We start from the raw sequence: 24156 nt of genomic DNA, 5'->3' as shown, positions 1-24156 counted from the left end.
ATTGACAAAAAAAAAGCACTTCAGTTTTGTGGGGGCTGAGCAGGAGGACAGAGAACAGAGAAAGGGAGAGAGAAAAAGCAAGTCATGAGAACATCGGTCTTAGCTGTCCCGCTCCAGGGCCGAGTCCTATTCAGGGAAGTTTGAAAACAACCAGATAGTTTGGGGTTGCTATGGACTGAATGTTTGTGCTCCCCATCAAATTCATATGTGGAAGCCCTAATCCCCAGTGTGATGGTATTTGGTGGTGGAGCCTTTGGGAGAGTATATGAGGTCAATCTCATGACTGAGATTAATGCCCTAATAAGGAGGCTAAGCGCTCTCTCTCACCCTCCTTCCCCCACCATGTGAGGATGCAAGTCAGGAGGCAGAATCTGCTAGTACCTTGATCTTGGATGTCCCAGCCTCCAGAACTGGGAGAAATAAATGTTTGTCATTTAAATCATCAAGTATATGCTGTTTTGTTATAGCAGTCTGCACGGACTATAAGTCAGGGGCATTCCCAGAATGGTGGGGTTTCTTTGTACTTCCTTGGAACAGATGTGGGATATATTAGGCTTCTTGGAGAATCACTAGTTAACATAGTGCCAACTAGACAGAGGTTAGAAGTGCTGACGAAGGGTTCTAAGCAGAGACGGCCTGATGGGCAAGCAGGACACACTCAGATCCAGAAAAGTTCCTGGGGTCTCAAGGTGGGGTAGGGGCACAGAAGACTCAGAGCTTGTGGTCACTTCCTGTGGGGTGAGATTTCACAGCAGAGCCTGATGAGCAGATGGCCCTGAATTAGGAGCTGCACCAATGAGAATCAGAGAGCAGAGTTGGACCAGCCAGGGACCACAGCGGATTTGAATCACAGCACCCACGCTGCTCTCTGGGAAGCACTACACTTTTCCTGCATGGAACCATCTGAGCCAGGAAGAAAGGGAGCCTTTGCAAGGAGCTTGCACCTTGAGTTTGAATGAATATTAACCCCAAGTGACTAAGTACTGTAAGTGCAACCTGAAAGAGATTGTTTCCAACCAGAAAAGGCTGACTAGATCAATTCCTGCCACCTCTAACCCCTACCACTTGAAGGAACAGGACCTGAGTAAGACGTGATCAGTTACAGGAAAGAAAGTGTCATATTCTTATATTTTTAGGCAATAGCATTGGGACTTAAATATCCACAGTTTGAATGAGACAACACTCATTTGGATTAATAATTTTTAAAAAATCCCATCACTGTATTTTCATGCCTTTTAAGCAAGGCAGATGAGCCAATCAAATCACTGAACTAACTAATTAAAGGCAAAAAAAAAATCTTGTGATAAATGAATATATTGGAAATCATATTCATACTTAGCTTCATGGAGAACACAGGCATATTTTATAATAAACCAATGACAATACATTGCATGAAACTCATCTGAGAAAGAATTATTCAACTGGTTATTGGAAAGAATGTCTATAGAGGCCCCATGTAATTTCCCACTTTCCCAGGCTTTTCTTGCCCCCTGCAGACTCCTTGATCTCCCTGGCCTGACATCTGACTTCCTCCCCACTGATAATGTGCATCAGATATAGTTAGTGTAAAAGCTGCACAAGGAAATCATAACTCTGAGTTCAGAGTCACACTACTCTTGGACCAAAAATAATCACCAATTGGGTCATCTACTTTATTCATCTTATTTGCCTATAAGTAACTCTCAAATCCAAAAATCAATTGTACCGCCAAAGGACAAAGATTTGGAAGACAATTTCAAAAATTAAAGAAAAATTATTCCTTCTGGAAATGAATATCGAGCTTCTCTAAATATTTGAATGACTTTACTGTTTACAATGTGTAACAAACAGTTTATCATATAATTATATGCTGCCTTGCATTATTGTCAAATTTCTTCACTTACGACAATCCTGTCTTCCTGAAAAGATGGCAAATTCTTTGAAGGCTGAACATCTGGTATTATACTTTTCTGTTTTGCTTCGTGGCAATCAGCAGAGTGGTAGGCACATAATAGTGCTAAATGTGTATTTATTAGATGATTGAAAAGAATATATTGATTTAATACTATATTAACATAGATTGAGCCTGGTCAAAATTTTTATAAGAAAAAGCTAAACAAAATTGAGTGTAGTTTAGAACCTCTTATGAGCATTGTGAAAAATTAATCAGCCAGACAATCCACTCTAAAGTTAGTGTAATAATTTGTACTGCCAAGATTTAAAAATATGGTCCAAACAGCAATCTGTAGTGTTAAAGTGACAGAATTCTTACTAGAAAGGTAAGATATTCAATAATTGGACATATTAAGAGGGATTTTCTTTTTTCATTAATTATTAACAAAGTTAATTTTTAAGGCTTTTTATGTAGACTAAACAAAGACTGTTAAAGAAAATTCACTGTAGCAAGAAAATACCCATTGTAGGCCCACCCTTGTCTCAGAGTTGGAGGATTTCACCACATTGCAACAACTAGGCTTGTACTGTGCTCTGTTAGGACTATGAAATGGTGTCTGCACTTAACAGTACCTTTTTGGATAAATAGTTTCTTTCTGCAAAATCTAAGCCATGTCTGTCTTTTATGCATTCCCTATATTAATGTTTTCTCTGAGCATCTATTTAATTAAAATAGAATCAAGAATTTCTGCCGAAAACTTGTCTAAGAGCTAAGAGGCCTACAGGCACTGGCTCAAAAGGGAGAATTTCTAAAGAGCCCTTGGACACAACTCCAGTTGGTTCCTGTGATTGGGGTCCCCCATTCTTAGCAGTGACGCAGCTTCACAGACCTCCGCTTTCCCTCTCCAGGCAGGGTTGCCATTGTCCCCCAGACACCTCCCCGCACTTTCTCAGTTAGTTCTCATTACTTGGCATGTCCTCTGGGCTACTGCCCAACTATAAATCTTACTCATCCTACTTCGGGAAGCCTTCCCGGACTAGGTCTTTGGTAGCTGGTACTCGTTATTCTTATTGTCTGCTTCCTCATCTGTAAAACAGGGAGAATAATGTACCTACGGCATGAAGTTGTTGTGAGCATTAAATGATAATCCATGTAAAGTGATTAGAACATGCTAGGAACAAAGCAATACTCTCAATACTAGCATAGTTCAGCTATTATTTTAATTACAAAATACTTGAGATTTAAAGGGCCTTTTGGTTTAATGCTTTCTTTACTCGTTTACTTGCTTGCTCGTTTATGTGTTTATTATGCCTGGTCTCCTCAAGAGAGGGAGAAGAATCACGGGGGTGCCTGGGTGGAGAGCACCTCTTGTTCTCTCTATGTGTGTAGCTACGTGCAGAAGGATGTACACTGGGAGTGTACAGGGAAACTAAGACCAAGTTCCCTTAGACTCAGTGGACCAGGGACCCACAAGACTGGAAACCAGTGATATTTCAATGCTTATTAAACATTCTTTCATTTGACTTCTCAGATCTAAGGCAGAGGAACAGAGCAGGCTGGCTTGTGATTTACCATTATTGCATTAGGGGCATTCCAACTCAAAAACTGTCCTGAAACAGCCCTACTTTCAGCAGAGCAGTAAAAGAAGAGGATCTGAACACAACCTTGGTGGTCTTCAAGGCCAAAGCTCAGAGAGCTTGATTCTCCAAGAGAGTGAATGTCCCAGTCCTTGAAATTAGCAACAGTCCTGAAGATAAGTGGTACTTCTGCCAGGGTGAATGGTTACACCTGGCAGAACCCACCATGGGTTCATATTCCTTTTATGATTCCATGAGGCATTCTTTTTCTTTTCCTTTTTTTAAAAAAATTGAAGTGTAGTTGATTTACAATATTGTGTTAGCTTCACGTGCAAAGCAAAGTGATTCAGTTTATACACACACACACACACACACACATATATTAGATTATTCTCCATTATAAGTTATTATAAGATACTGAATATAGTTCCTTGTGCTATACAGTAAATGCTTGCATATCTATTTTATATGCAGTAGTGTGTATCTGCTAATCCCATACTTCTAATTTATCTCTACCCCTCTTCCTTTACCCTTTTGTAGCCATAAATTTGTTTTCTATGTCTGTGAGTCTGTTTCTGTTTTGTAAATAAGTTCATTTGTACTAGTTTTTAAATGCTGCATATAAGTGATGTCATACAGTACTTGTCTGTCTGACTTTCTTCACTAAGTATAATATTCTCTAGGTCTATCCATGTTGCTGCAAATGGTAAAAATATTTCATTACCTTTTTAGGACTGAGTAATTTCCCATTGTATATATATCTTCTTCTTAAGCAGGTCATTGATTGATGTGCACTTGGGTTGTTTCCATGTCATGAGGCATTCTTAATTACAAGAAACAGTTGAATTGCTAATTAGACTAGGGGTCATGGGGGTGGTAAGGAATTCATTTATTCATTCATTCATTTATTCATTTTTTTCTTTCAATAAATATATTTTTAATCTCAAACAATTCTTTTGATGATCATTTGAATGTTCCAGCAAGATGCAGACCTGCTCTCTATCTGCCCCCCAACCTCTCATTCTCAGCTGGCCAGCCATGGAATAATGAGATTTGACCCACTGAACTTCAGATCCTTCATATTGAAACTAACCTTTTCATTCAAAAATATTTATTGAGTGACCTCTACCTGTCAGACTATTCTAGGCGCTGGGGAAAGAACAGTCAATGAATGAGATAAAATCATGGCCCTCACAATGCTTGATTTTAAGTGAGGAGAGATACACAACAAATAAAAAATACCAACATTTCAGATTATGGTAAGTTCTATGGAGAATTAAAGAAAGTCAAGGGAATAAAGAATGCAGGTCATGTGTGCATTATATTTGGGGGTAGTCAGAAAAGATTCCTTGGGTAAGGTGCAGACATTATGCAGAGACTGGAAGAAAGCCAAAGGGCAAACCATGTAGAGATCGGGGAAAAGAACTTCCTAAGCAGAGGGGATCACAAATGGAAAGGCCTTGATAGAGGAACAAGTTTTGTCTGTGTGATGAAAAACGATGAAGACAAGTAGGAAAAAGTGACAGATGAGATCAGAGAGCTAATGGGGCCCGATTGCATGGGGCCTTGTAGGGCACTAGAAAGACTTTGACTTTGCTCCTGAGTATGTTGAGAGCCACTGGCAAGTTTTGTGCAGACGAGTTACATTTTGGCTGCTGCGAAGGGGACGGAATATGGAGTGAAAGGCTGGGAGCAGGAAGGAGGAATGGCAGGGGCTGCTGGTTGCCACTCAGTAGTCACCTGTCCTCTTACTTTCTAAAGGAGCTCTGATTTTTTTGGTCGTAGCCGTGTGTGCAACTGAAATCTCTATATACTAGCCCTCCCTTACAACTGGACATTCTGCACCATTCTGGCCAAGAACTATAAGAGAATGATTTGAAGCATTTTTGGAACACTGCTTACAAAGAGCCTACTTCTTTGGGAGAAAGTCTTTCTTACTCTTTTGCTTCCTCCTGTTGTTAGCTTGGAACATAAACATAATGGCCGGAGCTCCAGGGGCCATCTTGAATCATAAGGTTACCTTTAAAATGAAGCCATAAGCTGAGGATGGTGGAATAGAAAGCTCTGATGGGTCCCTGATGAGAGCATGGAGATGTGTCACCAACTCTGCACTGCCTGTTTCTGGACTTGTTTCTAATTAGAGAGAAATACACTTCTATTTTATTTAAGCTGTTGTTATTTTGGGTTTTTCAGTTACACAGAGCTAAACCTAAACATAACTGATATAGGAGGCCATTGCAATAATCCAGGTGAGAGAAGATGGTGGTTTGGACAAGAGTGGTAGTACAGGAAATCAGATGCTGGATATTTTTTTGAAAGTAGGGCCTATAGGATTTGCAGATGGGTTAGATACAGGAGTGAGGGAAGGAGAGAAACTAAGGAAGACTTTTGGACTTTGCCCCTGAGTGATTTGATAGTGCCATCAATTACAGAGATGCAGAAGCCTAGAGAGAAAACATGCTTGGGTGTGGGGTTGGGGTTGGGGTTGGGGTTGGGGTTGGGTGGAATGAAGAGTCTGGGGCAGCAGCAGGCTGGCCTTGATAGCAGGGAGGGACACAGTGAGAAGGAAGGGTAGAGAGTATGAGGTTTAGATTGGTGGGGAAATGAGAGAGCTCTGTCTTACTGTTTTTATTTCCTCAATAAAGCATGAAGCCAGGCCATCAGCTGAGACTGAAGGGTTGACATAGAGGGTGGAGATGGGAGAAGAAGAGAGAAGGAAGTATGAAGTAGTCATTTTAGAGAATGGGGTGGCTGGGCAGCAATGAGTGAGCATCCAAGGAAATTTGTGCTAATTTAAAGTGAAGCAGTTAGCAACACTGGGTGTCTTCTGCAGCCCAGTCCAGTGGCACTGTTGGGTTTAACTGGGTTTTGCCAGGCAAGTATGTGCCATGTAAGGTGAAAGGATCAAGGGAATGAACGTGTGTCCACAGACAGGGATCAGTGATGGATCAGGAATCAAAACTAGATAAAGAAGGGAGTAAACACACGAGATGAGTGATGGATTAAAAAGCTGAGCGTTCTTGAAAAGGCCGAAAATTGCTCCAGCATGGGCACTTGAAGCCTAAGGAGAAGGATAGAAGGTGATGATGGCCTGAGGTTGTAAGTGAGTGAGTAGCTCAGGTGAGAGAGATGAAAATCATCAGTGATAGAAGGGATGAGAAAGCTCAAGCTATTAAATAAAGGCATTAAATGAAGTATATTAAGTTATAAGACTAATAATAAATATTGTTCACAAATTCCTCTAATTAGTTGATTTATTAACTGGTTTGAATAAAGATACTATTCATCTGTATAAGTACTTTAAAAGTTTTTTTTTTCTTTTTTGATGGGACATTTATAAGTTTTCAAAGAACAAAGTTTTATCCAAACATCTAAGTTTTTGTGGGGTGAAAATATAAAGCATTTTTTCTACAAGTGAAACTTCTTTGTATCTTGATCTTTTCTTTCCCTTCCATAAGTTTGTTAGGTGGTTAGCTCATTGACACAATCTTAAAAACTGATCTGTTTTTTCCCCTCTAAAATTCTTCTAAGCCAAACCTTGTCGCCTTATATTTTCCTCATAATTTTTCACTGTTGTTTTTTAAACTCTTATTCCCAAATTTACTTATTTTTTCAGAGGTTTATTTCCTTTCTTCTGCTCCATCTCCCTGTTACAGTCTCACTCTTGCTCAGATTCCTTTCCTCAGGAGAAAGAATTGGGAGGGTCCCAAGGCATTCTGTGAAGGAAGTCTCTAGACCCCAGTGGGCCTCGTGAGCACAGAGGATCTTGCATATTATGCTACATCTAATGAGAAACATTCAGAGAATAGGCCCAGGCGTCAGGTACAGGTACAGTTTGTCAAAGGTGGTCTCAGAGACATTATGATAATTGCTTTGCTCCTCCCATCTCCTAGTCCCTCTTCATTAACTAAAAAATTATTAATTGGGAGCCTATTCTGGGCTACTCAGTGTGCTGATTAAAGTAATTCACATTAATAGGCAATGACTGATTGGCTTAATTTTCTAACGGGCATTCACATTTCTAAAATGTGCATATTAATCCAAATAAATCTCTGATTCATGGAATAAATGTGAAACAAACCATTAACACTGTTTAGGATTTTCTGTGACAGAGCAGAGGGGCTTCCCTTTTCTTGGGGTCCCAAAACAGCCTTCCTATCCATGAGAAATTGGGCCAGAAAAGTATAAACTTGGGAAATAGAGTATGCGTGTATGGATGTGTGTGACACCATCCACCTCATCTACAACTGTCTCCAGCTTATGATCTGTGTGTCTTCACCATTCAAATCAGGAACCAGAGATACTCATGCCTGGATGATGACTAAACTGTATTATCATTAAATTGTAAACTTTTGATCTCAGGATCCTATTCCCTAATTTTCCATAGAAGCTTCCTCAGATACCCAGCTTTATAAAGGTTTTCAGGAAAACTGTCTGAGAATCATAGAGGTCCCTGGCTCCTGATACTTCCTTTAATCTGCTTGTCAGTTTCTGAAATGTACAGAGTGAATAGGGAATGGGAGATGATGAGAGGCACCAGAAACCTTAAGTTTCCATTTCTCTTTCTTAAGGTGGCCTGGGCTAAATGAGTTATATCTCATCCTCCAGTCACTAGACAAATTATTAGGAAAAGTGCCCTGGCTGGGAGACAGTTGGTATAGTGGGCTTGGGGGTCAAATAGATTTGAATGTAGCTTCCAATCCGACTCTTGGTGGCTCTGTGATCTAGCAATAAATTATTCTTTCTGAAAGTGTGGCTGATGAGAGCAGCCCTTTTGTGCATCACCCACCCCCGCCAGCAGATCTGTGTTTGGTGCAGCTTTTCTACCCTTTCAAGTCCAGGAGCTTCCTTTGGCAGGAAGAGAGGCAGCGATGAAATGAGTATGTCAGGACTCTTCTTCGTATCTGCTAGAGAAAGGACCTTCTTGAGTATGGTCTGTAACACTCCCTCCCATCCTCGCCTTGCCTCTCTGGTCGCTACGTGGATAAGCAGCTGTAGAGCCAGAGCGAGGAAGAAGCAAGCATTCTCTTCTGTTCCTCTTCCAGGAATTGGGGCGATGAGCCTGGCTCTATGGGGCATGTTTAAACATAATTTACACCATTTGCTCTTCTACCGTTTCAGAAGTCTTCAACTTATCTCCAAGTACCTATTATTGGCCTTTTGTAAGCAACTCGGGATACAGAAGGAGAATAAAGTTTATGAAATGAAAAAAAAATATGTATGGTAATAAAAGAAGTCGTGCTTCTTCCTGCCGTTGACTGTTTACGAGAGGGAAGTCAGCGGGGCCCCCAAGAGGTCGCTGGTGGCGCAGGAACTGAGGCCAGATTGTGGAGAAAGGGGGAAGGAAAAAAACACCCAGAAACTTTCTTCCTTGTTGCGAATAATCGCCGCCCCCCCTGCCCCCCTGCTTCAGGCAGAGGCAGTAACGTGACACCCGAGAGAAACCCGGAGACCCGAGCAGAGAGAGGGAGGGAAGAGGGAGGAGAGAGGGCTGCGGAGAGCCGGAGGGAGAAAGGGGAGGAGAAGGAGGAAAACCCCTGTCAAGGAGGTGGAGCGAGGGGATAGTGTCCGCCTCCCGTTCCTCCCTGCCGTTTTTTAGAGGAGCCTAAACCGGGACAAAACACGCCGAGACCGACAGACACAAAGCCGGGGGGTCCACGCTGGCGCTGGAGGCGAGCCCCGGCGGCCGCGAGCGAGCCCGAGGCGCGGCGGGGCGCGGGGCGCGGGGGCGCTAGCGGGCGAGGGCCGGGCGCGGGGGCGCTAGCGGGCGAGGGCCGGGCGCGGGCAGCGCCGCCGAGCCGGGGCCGGGCACCTCGGCCGCTCGGGCCGCGGTGGCGGGGACCATGCCGAGGAAAGTCTCTTGAGCCCGGCAACTTCGGCCCCTCCCCGCCCCCACCCGGGCTGCCCTCGGCGCGGCCCTGCCCATGTGCAGCCGGCCGGCCGGGCTCTCCTCCTCGCAGGCGGATGGGTGACCTTTTCCTGGCACGGGCAGGCTGTGCGAGGCGGCGGAGCAGGCGATGAAGAAGAAGCAGCAGCAGCATCCCGGCGGCGGCGCGGATCCCTGGCCCCATGGGGCCCCTCTGGGGGGCGCCCCTCCCGGCCTGGGCAGCTGGAAGCGCCGTGTCTCCTCGCTGCCTTTCCTGCGCTTCTCCCTCCGGGACTACGGTTTCTGCATGGCCACTCTGCTAGTATTCTGCCTGGGCTCCCTCTTCTATCAGCTCGGTGGGGGACCCCCGCGCTTCCTGCTCGACCTGCGGCAGTATTTGGGTAAGGAGGCGGGCGCGGGGGTGGTGTCGGCTGAGCGAAGTTGTGCAGGGAGGAGAGGGGGCGCGCCGGGCACTTTGGGGCTGACCCCGCCGCCGCCGCCGCCCAGAGGCTCCCCAGGTGGGACGCCCGCGAGCATCCGTGCAGCGGCCCGGAGCGCCTGCTGCCTCCCGCGCGTGGGTCTGTCTGCGCCGATGCGGGGGTGCGGCGAGCTTGCGGTGCCCGGCAGGTACCCCTGGGCGGAGCGCTGCATACCTTCCTCCGCCTCCGCCACCCTATCTGGGGCGGAGTGCAGGCGTGAGTTTGTGTATACGAATGTGTGTATATTCACATTTCTGTCAGGACAAGCCTCACAGGCCTGGCAGAGTGGAGACAGGCGAGGGTTCAAGGGCAGCCCTTCCATGGCATTGTTAATGACCGCAGTCCCGTCCCGTCCAGCGCTCTGAGTCGCGCCGTTGTTTGAGCTCCTCTCCACAGTCCGTTCTGCGAATTCTGCCCTACAGGGTCTCCTCCTGCCTTCTGGCCTGAGTGGTCCAGGAGCAGTTTTAAGGCTCCGCGCTGTAACTGAGCTAGCTTGGGCAGCCCCTGCCCACCTCGCTGCCGGCAGCGAGTGAGACGCGGGGAGCGGGGGTCCGGGACGCGGGTCAACCTGCTTCGACCGAACGATCCTCAGCGCTGTGTATCTCAAGTCTGAACTTTAGGGGGAGATTGTGCTTGGTTTATTACTAGCGAGGCCGCTTATTTTTAGCAGAGATAAGGAAATGGGTGTGCAGAGAGCGGCTCCAGAGAGAGGGCGTGGAGAGAGCGGTGCCAGGGCCTGGCAGGCGTACCCTCAGGTCCCTGGTGCGATGCTGGTTCGTGCGCCCTAGCTAAGCGAGGACGCTCATCTCTCATAAGTCTGTGGCCAGAAGAGTTCTTGCGGGGATGAGGGGAGAAGCTGGGAGGGCTCCTGCTAATCGCGAACGTCCAAGGGGATAAACCTAAGCCCCCGGCAAACTTCCGGCATCTGCGTGACGGGAGCGAGTGCGCAAAGGAACCGCAACTGGCCAAATGACTCCAGCGGCCAGAGGCTGCCACCCTCACCCACAAAAGTCCGTTCGTCGCAGAAGCCACAGGTCTAAATAGCAGATTGTTTTCCAAGGAAAAAAACCACTTAAGCAAAGTGACAGATGTGTTAGAGCATTTTGAAATATACACGCAGATAAAATAATGCTTTTTTCCGTGTAGAGAAGCCCAGATTTTAAAAGTTACACTTCTCTTTCAGTAGAAACTTTGGGAAACTACGGCTTTGTAAGATACTTTAGGAAAAATTAAAGGAAATATTGCCCAAGTAGATTTCCAAAGAATAATTCTTAGCATCCGGTTTCTTAGAAGATTTGGGGTCATATGCACTTTTGTTAAGGAGTCAACGCTCTTCTTTCCCTGAGTCCCGTATCTGGGAGTCTCACAGCTTCATGGCTTCGGATACCTGCTGGTGCCGCACAGGTGACTTATTACCACCACCACCAATCACTGTTAACTGGTATCAGGAGGGAGGCCATTTGGAAACTCAGGGGTCTTTCTCCATAAACTCTGATAATGAATTCTTTGTTGAGGTTCTTTTTAAGCAAAATATGGAGGCCAATGATGTAGAGAAAGTACAGTGGATGAGGAAGGAAGACATCGTGTTTGGTGTCCTCAAGAGCACTTGGCTTTGGGCCTCAGCTTTTTCGTAGGTAAAGTTAGGGGCTGGCCTCCATTGTCTCTAAAACCTCCTCACAGCTCTTAAAAGTTGCCGTTCTTATACTTTTCTTGGGGCTGCGGAAACCTGGAAGAAGGAAGGAACAAAGGCAGGAAGTGAGGGTAAAATCAAGAAACTTCAATATCTAAAACATTAACCTTTTGAAAATTCAGCCAATTACATATGGTATCCAGAATTTAGTGCTTTCATTACACACACACACACACACACACATACACACACACACACATATCTCCTGATAAATTTGGGGGCTCAGATGGTGGAAGGGTGAATTCATAGCCATTCACTCAGGGAACTACGAAGAACTGAAGGATTAAACATTGCTCCTGTTACTGACTCATCATTAAGTTTCTGACTGATGTAATGGGTTAAAAAATGACATAATTATGAACTGAAAATAGGATACCCTTGGCCAAATTTGTTCCCTGTGTTTTGTTACATAAACATAATGGTTTTCAGGAAAACTGGGCTTGTGGTCTTTAAGAGAGTCTAAAATATACCCTTAGTAATATAAGGCCAAGGTATCTGCAGAATTACTTTCCCTTGTTTCCTCCATTCTATTATTTTAGTGTCTGTCAAAACAAAATTTGTGGTTAGTAAACACGTCCTCTCAATTTCCCTAGTTAGCCAAGTTTTGGAGACAAGTATTTTTAAGCTCATATAAAGCCAGAGTTTTCCAAGTCAAAATAATATTTATAGCAATATTGGTCTTGAAAGGATATTATTTTTAATATACTTATATATTACATCTGACACATAGTAGCTACTAGATAAATATTTGTTCAAGTAATGACTGAACCTATTGTATCCAAAAGGTAGTGTGATATTTAACATTAAATACTGAATATTCTCACAGGGAAGCCAAGAAATAGGACCATTTACGATAAAAACTAACATTTATTGTGCATGTACTAGTCAGTGCACATGAGGGATGAAATTGTATTAGCACAGCAATATGACAGGTGGGTTCAGTTGTTATTCCCATTTTTGATACGGGAGAAATGAGGGCAAAGAAGTTCACTGACTTGCTGAAAGGCACATAGTAAGTAAGGCAAGACTTGAACCCAAAACTGGCTGAATCAAGTGCCCATTGCATTAGCACTACATTCACTTTAAGACAAAATGGAAATAGAGCCAAGATGCAAGTGGGAATCTAAAGAGCTGACTGGCAAAAAAATGATTATTTTTATTTCCATAATTTCACTTTCCCGCATTAATCTCCACAACACTGCCTCCATGTACGGGGGACTCAGCTTTCCCAGAGCCACACGACTGGAGGTGATGTGAACTGGAATTTTCACTTCCTAATTTCTTTCTCTCTCTTTCTTTGGCAACTGTTCTGTCTAGGCCAGTAGTTCTCAGTGTGTGGTCCCTGGACCTGCAGCATCTGCATCACCTGGACACTTGTTACAAATGCAGATTCTCAGGTCTCAGCCAGACCTACTGAATGGAAAAGTGTGGGCGTGGGACCCATTAATCTGTTTTAGCAAGTCTTCTAGGTGATTCTGATGCCAGCTTAAGTTCGACAACATTGTTCTAGAGTAAAACATTGCTTTCAGAAAGTTTCCTATGGATTTGAGAGAAAGAGGGGAAATGAGAGAGAGAAGAGATTTATAAAGTATTTTAAAAATGATGTACATGGTTTCATGTTTTAAATGTCAACTTTTAAAAATGCATCTGCTTTGCTGCTTAAGCCTCATTGTTTCAAGGGAAGGGCCAGCCAACAGCTGCAACCCCAGCTGGCTTTCAACTTTTTGAGATTAGGAGGTGCGCAGAATGGGGTGAAGGGAGCAACCAGAAAGTGTAGCGTGGGGGAAAAAAAGGAAAGGAGTCAGTAATGATGCTTTCTCTTCCCACAGGAACTGGGGTCAAACAGCTTCTTCTTTCTAGTCAGTTTGGAGAATGGCAAAGTCTGTTCTTTTTAACGATGCTTTCTGCTGCAACAAATCCATATAGAAAAAATGGAAAGTAAGTCAGCAGAGGAAAGTTACGCAGGGATAAGTTGTCTTGATTTTTTTTCCTCCTTGAGATGGGTGGAGGGAGGAGAGCAGAAACATAACATGGGGTGAATGGACGAATAGGGCAAATTGTTGTACTTAAACTTGAAGACCATAGTATTTCCAGTTTAGTGAAATTATTTCATTTATTTTGAAGCGGCATTCAGACTTTGATTTGCTATGGAGAACAAACCAAAATTGAATAAAATCTCCCCCAGAAATTAGATTATGTTGCAGCCTCTGCCAGTAGCCTCATTACTTATGAGCTGTGGAAATATCAAAAACTTGGAATAACACTCATTACACTGATGTAAACTGAATAAGCCAGATGGCTTACTACTGATCCTACACAGCCGAAAAACTCTAATGATTTATCATCAAGACTTGGATATGTGATTTAGCCTTTATGGGAACTGAACCTGTTGGAGTGATCTCAAGTTGATAGGCTTTCTTTTCCATTTTTAATTTATACTACTTTAGTTTTCAGAATTGCCAATCTTTATATATATTACATATGAGCATGACAATTTTGAGTCAAAAAGGAGAGAAAAAGATATAACTTTAGTGAATTTGAAATTCTCTAAGTTTTATGAATTTAAAGGAAAATGTGAAAAGAGGTCCAGGTCTGTTACAGAATAGTTTCTCTGAACCTTTAAAGTCAAATTAATTTTCCTTCTGCACATCACACATGGTTTAAATATAGTAAGTACTCCAGGCCCCAGACAGCAATCTAGGAAATGAATGCATAAAATATGATGTTATCAATAGAAATTGTTGACATAAAAAGAAAATGACATTCTTGTTCATAGCTGCAAATTTATCTTATAGGGTTGGTTGGGGACACAGTAGCATTGCAGTAGAGGAAGGGCAGAAAATGGAATTCATCTATGGCAGACTGTTCTGTAAACACACAGCATGAATGGTGAAAAGAATTCTATCTTGTAAACTATTTTTAATGTAGACTTGTCTCAGTATGAATTGTTTTAAAATACAGATAAATATGTATTATCTGGATGCTGTCTTCCTTCAAATTCCCTGTCATCAATCCAGGTTTTAAACACTAGTTGGTTTTGTATTTGAGAAACTAGAATGAAAGTGCCTAAGTTTTTTGAGTCCCAAAAGAAATAGTATCCTTTGCTTCCCTGGAGAGAAGCTGCAGGAACAGACACTGTAGCTGGCCCCGCAGCTGTACTGAAGAGGATCAGTGATGGACAGTGAAAAGGCATCTTCTTTGACAAACTGTAGCTGCTAGAATTATTCGGAATTGTCAGTTGCTTTTTTCTTTTTAGAAAGAAGTAATACTTGACCACAAATAAATTTTGTCTTACCTATACTTATTTTTATTATAGAAACTCAACTTTAAGCAAACAGTGATACACATAAACCCTTTAACTGATCAGAAACGGGGACAGAAACACTGGCATTTCACCAAAAATTCTTGGTTGCAGAAGTCAAAATAATGTAGCGACTACTGTGCAAGAAAATCTCAAATGAAGCACATTTCAGGGTATGCTATTAATGTTTAAAATAGCTTTATTGAGATATAACTCACTCGCTTAAAGTTTTTAATAGTTTAATAGCTTTTAGTAGTTTTCAGTATATTCCTAGGTAAGTGAAACCATTACTATAGTCACATTTAGAACATTTTCATCATCAAAAAGAGAAACCTCATTCCCCTAGGCTGTCACCCCACTATTCCTCTATCTCCCCAGCCGTAGGAACTAATCTATTTCCTATCTCTATGGAATTACTTCTTCTGGACATTTCAAAGAAATGAAATCAAATAATATGTTGTCTTTTGTGACTGGCTTCTTTCACTTAGCATATTGTTTTCAAAGTTCATTCATGTTGTGGCATGTATCAGTATTTCATTCATTTTTATGGCTGAATACTATTCCATTGTATGGGTATACTACATTTTGTTTATCCATTCATCCATTTATCAACACTTCAGTCATTTCTGTCTTTTGGCTGTTGTGCACAGGATAGTGCTGTTGTGAACTTTTGTGCGTAAGTTTTGTATAAACACCTATGTTCTGTTCTTTAGGGTATATACCTAAGAGTGGATTGCTAGGTCATAAGGTAATTCAATGTTTAATTCATTGAGGAACTGCCACACTTTTTTCCACAGTGGCTGTACCATTGTACATCTCTACCAGCAGTGTATGAGAATTCCAGTTTCTCTACAACCCCACTAACCCTTGTTATTTCCTGTTATTTTGATTGTAGGCATCCTAATGGGTGTGAAATGGTATCTTATTGTGGCTTTTTTTTTTCATTCATTTCCCTAATGATTAGTGGTGTTGAACATCTTTTCCTGTGGTTGTTGGCCATTTGTATATCTTCTTGGGAAAAATGTCTATTCACATCCTTTGCCCATTTTCGAGTTGAGTTTTGAGTTTTAAGTACAGTGTCTGGGTATAGAGTAAAACCTAAATAAATTTCTAACAATTGATTGAACACAAAGGCCTCTTTAAAAGAAATCTTGGGGGTTTTGTTTTCAGTTGTGGATGACCTTGGATAGTTAATACTTTGCATTTAGCTCTAGTGTCCGAAAATTCATGAACAGCTAGCATTTATCTATTTCACAGATGTCACAACGATTACTGTGACTTACATGAGGAATGTGAGTGTAGCCAATCTTGAATGGCAGGTTGTAGTACAATGGATGTGAGTATTCTGTCTTTGTTCACTATAACGGAGCTGATGCGCTCAGCAGGGGAAAATATTTAGGTACGTTATGTTCCTTATACAATATAAGGCTACCGAGGAAATCTTGAGCATTCTCATGAAATCGGAATTCATATGCAGTTCATTTTTTATTCACATTGTGATATATTATACAGTATAAATATATAGGAACAACATTTCCTATGTATATTTCTCTTTAGTTAAATAAGTTAGGAATTTTAGGAAGCAATATTGTTTTTCCAAAAGTGTTAGAAATTTTTAGTAGGTTTCAAAAATGTGTATTATCAAAATAAGAACCTTAGGTACAGTCAATTCCACACTGCCTGGTAGAGCCTCAATTTGAATAATTTGTAACACTCTCATATTAAAAATTACCAGGGAGCCAGATAGCTGTTTAGTGTTGAGGGTATGCTGTACCTGTTGGTTGGCTCAGGTTTTATAGCTTGTTGCCTGTAATTTCCTGAAGATAGCCCCTGGCTCATTTTTCTTATCTCACTACCTGCATTTACTTCTGCTGTTGCCTCTTTGCTAGTGGGTTTAGGAAGCTCAAATTCCAGTGGTGATCTCTGAACTCATATGGTATTTATTTCATGATCACTTCTGAAGTTTTAACAAGCTACCATGCATTGTGATAATTTGTGGGCAAGCTCCTTGAAAGGAGAAAGCTTATTCAGAACTTTCCAGCTCTACTCTGACACCTTTTCTGGGTGATCTGCACAAACCCTCAGCAAGTATCTTAATTCGATATATTTCCTAAGCAGGCTGTTCTTTACTAGGGTTCCGTATTCTGCTATGTTTTGTCCTTATTTTAAGTAGAGAACATGGGGGTGGATATCAGGAAAGACTCAAGCTCACTTGATGTCTACAGCCCATTTTTTCATGGCTATTTGAAGCATATGCTCCAAGCAAAGATGTTAAGGCCACTATAACATACAGTTCTAGAAACGTTTCTTTCCATACACGGGGATAATTGTTCACCTCTTACATGTGGGGATTTGGAATTACATTTGTAGTGCTTTCCCTGTAATAAGGAATACCTGAGGTCAGTCTAAAGATTCGGCTGCATACTAGAATGCAAACTTCTTGTTTCTTGTCATTTTCCTGAACCCTGAACCAGTTGTTTTGGGAGTTTGCAGAATAGCAGTTTATTTCTTGCTCTAGGTCAATGTCTTCCTTAGGTAGAAATTAATGTTAAATTAGCTAGTGCATTTCAGGCATGACTTTGAGTCTGTAAGGAGATGAGCCCATAATTTGATGTAATTTTTGAAATAGTGACTGAATGGATTTTAACTTAGAACAATAGATTATAAGATTAAGGTTCAATGCACAAACCCATTGAGCCTTATTAAATGAAAGATACGGATATAACCTTAAATCATGGCCTTGATTAAGTAATTCTTAGTTCATCCACTAATAGATGATTTAAATAACCATTTACATTTAACAGTACTGCATTTCGGGAAACACTGTTGATTTATTTCTAGTTCAGTGGGTATGACTTTCACAGTCTTGATGAAAATAAAAATGAAAATATTCTAAAACATATGAACTCCTTTGTTCTGTCATATAGCAAATATTCATTGAAGACTTTCTGTTGGCCAGAAGTGTCAGATACCGGACAGAGTATAGCCTTTAGAGCAGAGATCTGGGTGTCACTCACTGTGCTACCACTTATTAGCTGGGAGGAACTGGGTGATTCTCTTAACTTCTTTGAACTTCAGGTGTTTGGATCTGTACGAGATTAACAATTGCTATTTTATAAAGTACTTGTCTAACTCAAGACCTGGCATTTGAATTCAACAATGCCAGTTTTCTCTCCTTATTCCTTGCTGCTCTCATATTCCCTTTTCTTCTGGTTCGTGCATGCATGTGCACACACACTTGTACAAACACACATACCAATGGAGAATGCAGATTCACTCCTTGGCTTCCATTTGAAAGAACCATTCCACCCAAGAAATATGATATTACTGAAGCAGTATTTTTGTGGCTTATTTTGTCTCTCTCCCTCAGACTGGCGAAGGCTCTTCAACAGCTCAGAAGCTCTAGTCATTTGCCCTGTTAATTATACATACACAAACCTTTCTGCTTCTCATTCTCTTCTGCTTCCTGGAAACAGCCTTTGAAAAACACATTCTTTGCAAAGCCTGCTCTCTTCTATTTTGAATTTATCTGCACTTTTCCCCCCTGTATTCACAAAATAAAAAATATTTGTGCAGAGGGAGTATGATGCAGCTCACCCTCTGGGATTGCTGGCCATTCTAGAGCTGGCCGAATGACCCATAAATCCCACCCTTTCAAACAATCACCATGCCAGGCAGACACTGTGACTGCTGCTAGAGCTTCTCCCACTTGTGATGGAACTACTGCGCCCAGTAGTTTGGCCACTGTTTTTTCTCTAGTTCCCACTTCCCTTCCATTGGAAGTCAGAGCAAGAGCAGTAAACCAAAGTAGCAGATCATGTCTTTGTCAAAAGGCTCGTGAACTTCTTTTTTCCATTGTCCACTTCTTCATGCTGCCTTGACCTACCCAGCCTCTGATGGGTGTTGGGGCAAGCCAGAGCCACAGGGCAATTACTGTCTGGTGTGGCTGGTCACACAATTCCTTGAGAAGTTGAAAGCAAATGCGATTTTACATTATTTAATAGAAAGTTAAAATTTGTTTAGGGAAGCCATGACCTTGAAACTCCAGCACAGAGCTTCCTGTTTGTCACAAATGCCTTCCCACTGGAGAAGCAGAACTGTCAGGCAAAGCTGTGTGGGTTGATGGAAGGGGCAGTGGACCTGGGTCTGGAAGGAGTCCCCAGATAGTTCCGTGGTCAGTGCTGTAACGTCATATGAGCCTCTTAAGTTTAAGTTTCTTTGCCTCCAAAATGAAGTTTGATTAGGTCTGTGATTCTCAATTGCTTTTCTTTCCTAGGACGCCCATTAGCAGCAGTGTTTCCACGTGGTTTGATGGTTTGTCAGCGAGTGTGTCCCAGTGGCCAGGGGAGGAAAATGTGGGGTGGCTTTGGGATTTTTTATAGAAGCTCTCTGGATGATTTTTATATGTAGCCTCAGGGACTGGTACCTCTTTTCTCTTTAGAATTATTGAATTTGGTGCTTTCTAAGGTCCCATCTATTCTTAAAATCATGTGTTGAAAGAGATAAGACGTCATTTATCTGTAGCAACTGAAAATATAAGGTATTTCCTTTGGAGCCAAATGTTTATTTAAAAGATTGCAGTGGTCAAGTGACTAAGGCAAGTAGAATATGCAAAAACATTTTACACCATCATTTTCAAAGTCTTAATCATTATTTTGTTTTGTTTTGGTTTGATTTGGTCTTAATTAAAATTAGCAGCACTTTCCCCTACTATCACCAGTTTACCCCAGCCTATCTGGACAAAAGGGGAGAATCTTACTCTAGAAATTCTGGGAAGCAAATGTCCCTAGGAAGACAGGGAGAGAAAGCAGAGTGGGTCATGGCTTTCCAGAATTCAGAGTCTAACAGTGGGATAGGAAGAAAGAAGGAAAACAAGTAGGAATAAGAAAGCTGTGTATTGTTCAAAGAGGAGTCTCACAACCTCTGCCATCCTGGCCATCCCATTGCATTGTGGACAGCTCCACCAGCGGCTGAGGGCGTCTGTACAGTGTGGCAAGCTACTTCTTTGTGGCTTCCCTCTACTTCTGCTAGTTTTTCTGGGAGACACATAGAAGAGTCTGTTGGACTGCATTGTCTTTCAAATAATTGAAGATGTGAAGATGATCATAACCCCTCTCCTCCCAATAGATCTTATCCAGAAAAAAAGACCTATCTTCCAGTAGTTCCTCATGTGAAGTTACTTTCAGATACAGAAAGCACAAACAATAAATGAAAAAAACCCTGACATTAAAGTGAAACCTTCTGAACAATAACATCCCATAAACAAAGCAAAAAGACCCCGACTGGGCACAGATGTTTCTCTAGGAAATGGGGTTAATATGCAGATATTTAAAAGATCAGTAAATCAATAAGAAAAGGAGAATTCATGAGATAAATGGGCAAAGAATATAAGCAGGCAATTCACAGAAGAGTAAACATGACTGGCCAATAAGCACGTGAAAAGATGAAATGATTTACATTCCCTTATTCATCTTAATCACTATCCTCTGTCTATATGGCCCTTCACTGACCTGTAAAACTGAGGAATTTCCCAGTTCCCTTGGTTTGTGAGACTCCTTTGTGGAGAGGAGTCACCGTCAGAAGTGATTCTCTTTTAAACTGTCTTCTTTTGAAAAAAGTGCACCACATCCACCAGTGTCTGTGGTTATGACAGGCGAGTGGAGCTGGCGGCCAGCTCTCTGGAACTCAGTCTCAGGTCCTAAATACAAGTCTTGCTGAGTTCTTGGAGCCACATTTGTGTTGGATGGGCTGCCCCCTGAGATGCCCTTCTCCACACTCAGAAGCACAGCCAGAAGCCACTCACGGTTAACAGCAAATAGCACCATGCTTCCCTCCATCACTGAGACTTGGCTGAGTCTGTAAGAGGGAGAGGACAGAAGGGACTGATGTGGTGCTTAGAATGCAGTGTCTTGCCTGGAAGTATTTCCTCAATATTCCAGAAAACAGGGGGACTGGCTCATCTGGTTGGAGTTTTACAGAAACGTGATTGCAGATTTCTTGAGACTTCATTCTGCTTTAGTGTCAGAATTCAACCAACGATGTGCAAAAAAAAAAAAAGTGTGTAAAATCACATACAGATTTAGACACTTCAAGAGGAAGTTATTTTTACCACAGTGGGGAAGAAAACAGAAAGTGATGATTGGCAGAGAAGCCAAGGCAGGGCTGAGTAAGGAGGGGAGGCTGGGGCACGCTTGCACCTCCAGTCTTGCCAGACTGGCCTGGGGATTGCGGTGTGGTTGCCTCTTAGCAGGTCGAGTGAGGAGTTCCGGTGTGGAAGACCGGCCCGGAGGAGGAGGATGTTGACATAACCCCCATGTGTGATGCCGGTGTAAGCTGTGCCGTGTGGGGTTAATGTTGGTTGCTTCTGAAAAATGTGTGTGTGTGCTCCAGAGCCCTTCCATAGAAGCTGCTCTCTAACTAAGAGCTACGTAGGACACGGAGGTGAAAACCAAGGAAGGGATTCTGGAAAGCTACGTAAATATAAAAACCAAATGGTGCAGTGTCTTTATTTTGCTTTAGCAGATGGCAGGATTGAGGTCGTATTATTTTCTTTGCTCGTGCTTTTCCCAACTCAGAAGGCTGCTCTTGTTTGCTTGCCCAGCAGACATCCAAGGCCTTATGGCGTCTGAAATGTTTGTGGTTATGTTCTTCTAGTCATGCTGTGAGATGAAGAGGTTCCCAGAAATTAAAGGGAGGAAGAAAGAAATATTTGTTAGCATGTGTAATTTCTGTCTTTTTATTGCCCTTTTCACCAGGGCAAAGGATATCTACAACTACCATTTCGTGACAGCATTTTGAGTCTCGTGAGTTTGTAGCTCGATGGTGAACTGTTCAAATGCATTTGGACAAGGCTTTATTTGGGGGTTCTTGTGTCTTGCCCTTCTGTTCCTTATGAATGGCTGTGTAGGTTCCATGAGTCTGTGTCTTAAAATCTGCACAGTTACAGTGGTGTCACTTTGTGTGTGACCTCAACTCTGGCATAGAAAGTGTGAGTTTGGGCACATTGTTAGGTGCGCTCCCCAGCTTGGATAGGGAGAATGCACTAGAACATACTTTGGTTATTGGGTGGGCTTCTAGTCTTGTGTTTCATTTCTTCTATGGCATAATGCTTTGCTGTTTCAAAATATAGCTCCCGTTTGCCAGGTTTTTTCCTGGCCACCTTGTCAGAATGTTAGGTGACTTTTGGTTAATTTCAGAGTAAGTCTTCCCCACAAGGCTTATACTTCATTGAAGCTTCACATCAATGAGACTTAAAGGATCAGAGAACATGTGTTTTCCTATTGCTTTCATGTGCCTGCCCTCCTTCCCATCTGGCTTGGCAGCCATCCTCTCTGTCATCTCTTGCATCTATTCAAGTTCTTTCCTTCAGCAAATGTTCATCAAATTCTAGTTGTGCACTGAGTGCTGGAGGTAGTGTGACTAATAACACTGCCCCTGCACTGAGGGGCTGCATTCTTCTTGGAGAGGCAGAGAAGGACTAGGATAAATGTAGGCAGTGAGGAACGGTGGCCTGTGGGAAGCTACAGGAGGGGAGTAGAAGCAGGGGTTCTGGCTGTGGCTAGACTGATGATCCCTTTGGTTAAGACCCTATTTGTGCCAGTAGATCAGGGGTTCTCAACTCTGGCTGCATGATAGAATTACCTGGAGAGCTTTGGAAAATACTGATTTTTCATTCGTTTGTTCAGGAATGGGGCGTGGGCATCTGTATTTGTTGAAAGCTCCCCATGTAATTCTGCTGTGCAACCAAACTGGGGAACCTCTTTAGTTGGTGGATGGCTACGTTTGTGTGTGCCTTGAGTCCTCTTGTGGTGCTGTTTAGAGATGCTTAAGTTAACCTGCATTCTTTTATTTGGCTGTGACTTATAACACTTTAGCTTTCAGCTTCTCTATATCAGCTCTTCTCAAACTTCAGTGTACATTCAGATCACCTGGGAATTTGTTGAAGTGTAGATTCAGGTGCAGTAGGTGTAGGATGGGGCCTGAGAGTCAGCATTTCCAGCAAGCTCCCCAGTGTTACCAGTGCTCCAGTCGGAGGACCACACTTGGAGTAACAAGGGTCTATACTAGCATTTTGGGAATGTAGTTAACACTTGTAAGCAGACAAATGAGTGAGGGTTTAGCTTAGCCTACTAAAGATCTGTGCTATTAAACATTTTATAAATTTCTTTTAATTGAATTCTTGTTCACCAATTTGATTGTTCGAATTTCAGAACATTAGATTTGTCTTAAGAATCACATACTTACTTGCTTGATTAAAGTTTAAAAATGCCAGCTTTTGTTAATTTCTGAAATCTATAGTATTGAAATGCGACTGGAGATTTGTGAACATACAGCTTTGACCTAATATCAAGTTCATTAATAAGCAGAGGAAGTTAAATAGTTGGTCTGAGTGTAAAGTTTCTTCAGATAGTTATTGCAGATTCTTGCACTGTTTTAAATTTTTATGTTGAAGCATAATATCAGAATTCGTTGCCAAGTGTCCCTGTTGTCCAAATACTCCAGGTAAAAAAATTTTTTATGGCTAGGGCAAATGACTGGATGTGAATAAAGCAAATAATTAGAATGATTCTATGAAATGTTTTAAAAATACAATTTTAATAAATAATTAAAATCGTTACGTGCTTATTGTTGAAAACTAGAAAACAGACAAACTCCCAAAGAAAGTAAAAAGCGTGTTAATTCCATTTGTCAGAACTGCTTTGGTTTGGTTGCATGCTCCTCCACTTGGCAGTATCACGAATGTCACCCCACATCTCTACATATTTTTCTACAACGTTGGTTTTCACGGTGGCAGAGTATCTTGTGAACGTACAGTGATTCCTTTAGTAAGGCCTTTTGATATTTAGCCCACTTCCAGTCTTTCATGATTCTGCATAAAGCTGTGATAAACAGTATTAAATTTTTGCACACTTTTCTACTTCCCTGAGAGAAATTCCTAGACTTGGAATTACTGAGTTAAAGTGTGTGCCCATTTTTAAATTGCTTTTAGTGCAAACTGCCATATATTTTGGTATATGTCACCAGCAGTCTGTTTTGCTCATAGTTTACAAGCATTAGATACAATCTTATAAAACACCTCACCCATTCAGTTGCGGAAAAATTACATTCTTAAGCTCTAATTTACATTTGTTTGGATATTAGTAAATTTGAACAATTTGAGTATGTTTTGGGAATTAGTTTTACCCTTTCTCATTTTTTGCCCTATAGATGTGTTCTTTCTCTTATCAATTTTAAGAATTCTTTGGAGATGAAGAGTATTTGCCCTTCACCCTCTATGCAACCATGGTTTTTAATTGCTCCTTAGTTTTTAAAATCAGTTTCTTTTATTTTTTTCCTTTATGCTTATTAATTTTTTCCATTTATTTTTTTC

General features: G+C 41.9%; 1 protein-coding gene across 3 annotated transcripts in view; it reads left to right on the top strand.

Moving 5' to 3' along the window:
• Nucleotides 1–24156, top strand: part of UST (uronyl 2-sulfotransferase) — a 381095-nt gene that overhangs the window by 100502 nt on the left and 256437 nt on the right. The window contains exon 1 of one of the 3 annotated variants that reach the window (XM_074368198.1): nt 8965–9717. The exons of 1 other annotated variant lie outside the window; for it this stretch is intronic. In XM_074368198.1, the coding sequence (XP_074224299.1) occupies nt 9468–9717 (250 nt within the window). In that variant the 5' untranslated portion in view covers nt 8965–9467. Of the gene's footprint in view, nt 1–8964; nt 9718–24156 lie in introns of those variants that run through there. One more of the 3 variants, XM_074368197.1, reaches the window with a different exon arrangement.

This window comes from Camelus bactrianus, chromosome 8 (genome assembly GCF_048773025.1).
Source record: "Camelus bactrianus isolate YW-2024 breed Bactrian camel chromosome 8, ASM4877302v1, whole genome shotgun sequence".
NCBI classification, from domain to species: Eukaryota; Metazoa; Chordata; class Mammalia; order Artiodactyla; family Camelidae; genus Camelus; species Camelus bactrianus.
Note: the sequence above shows the minus strand (reverse complement) of the source record. Positions and strands in the feature narration are given on the sequence as shown.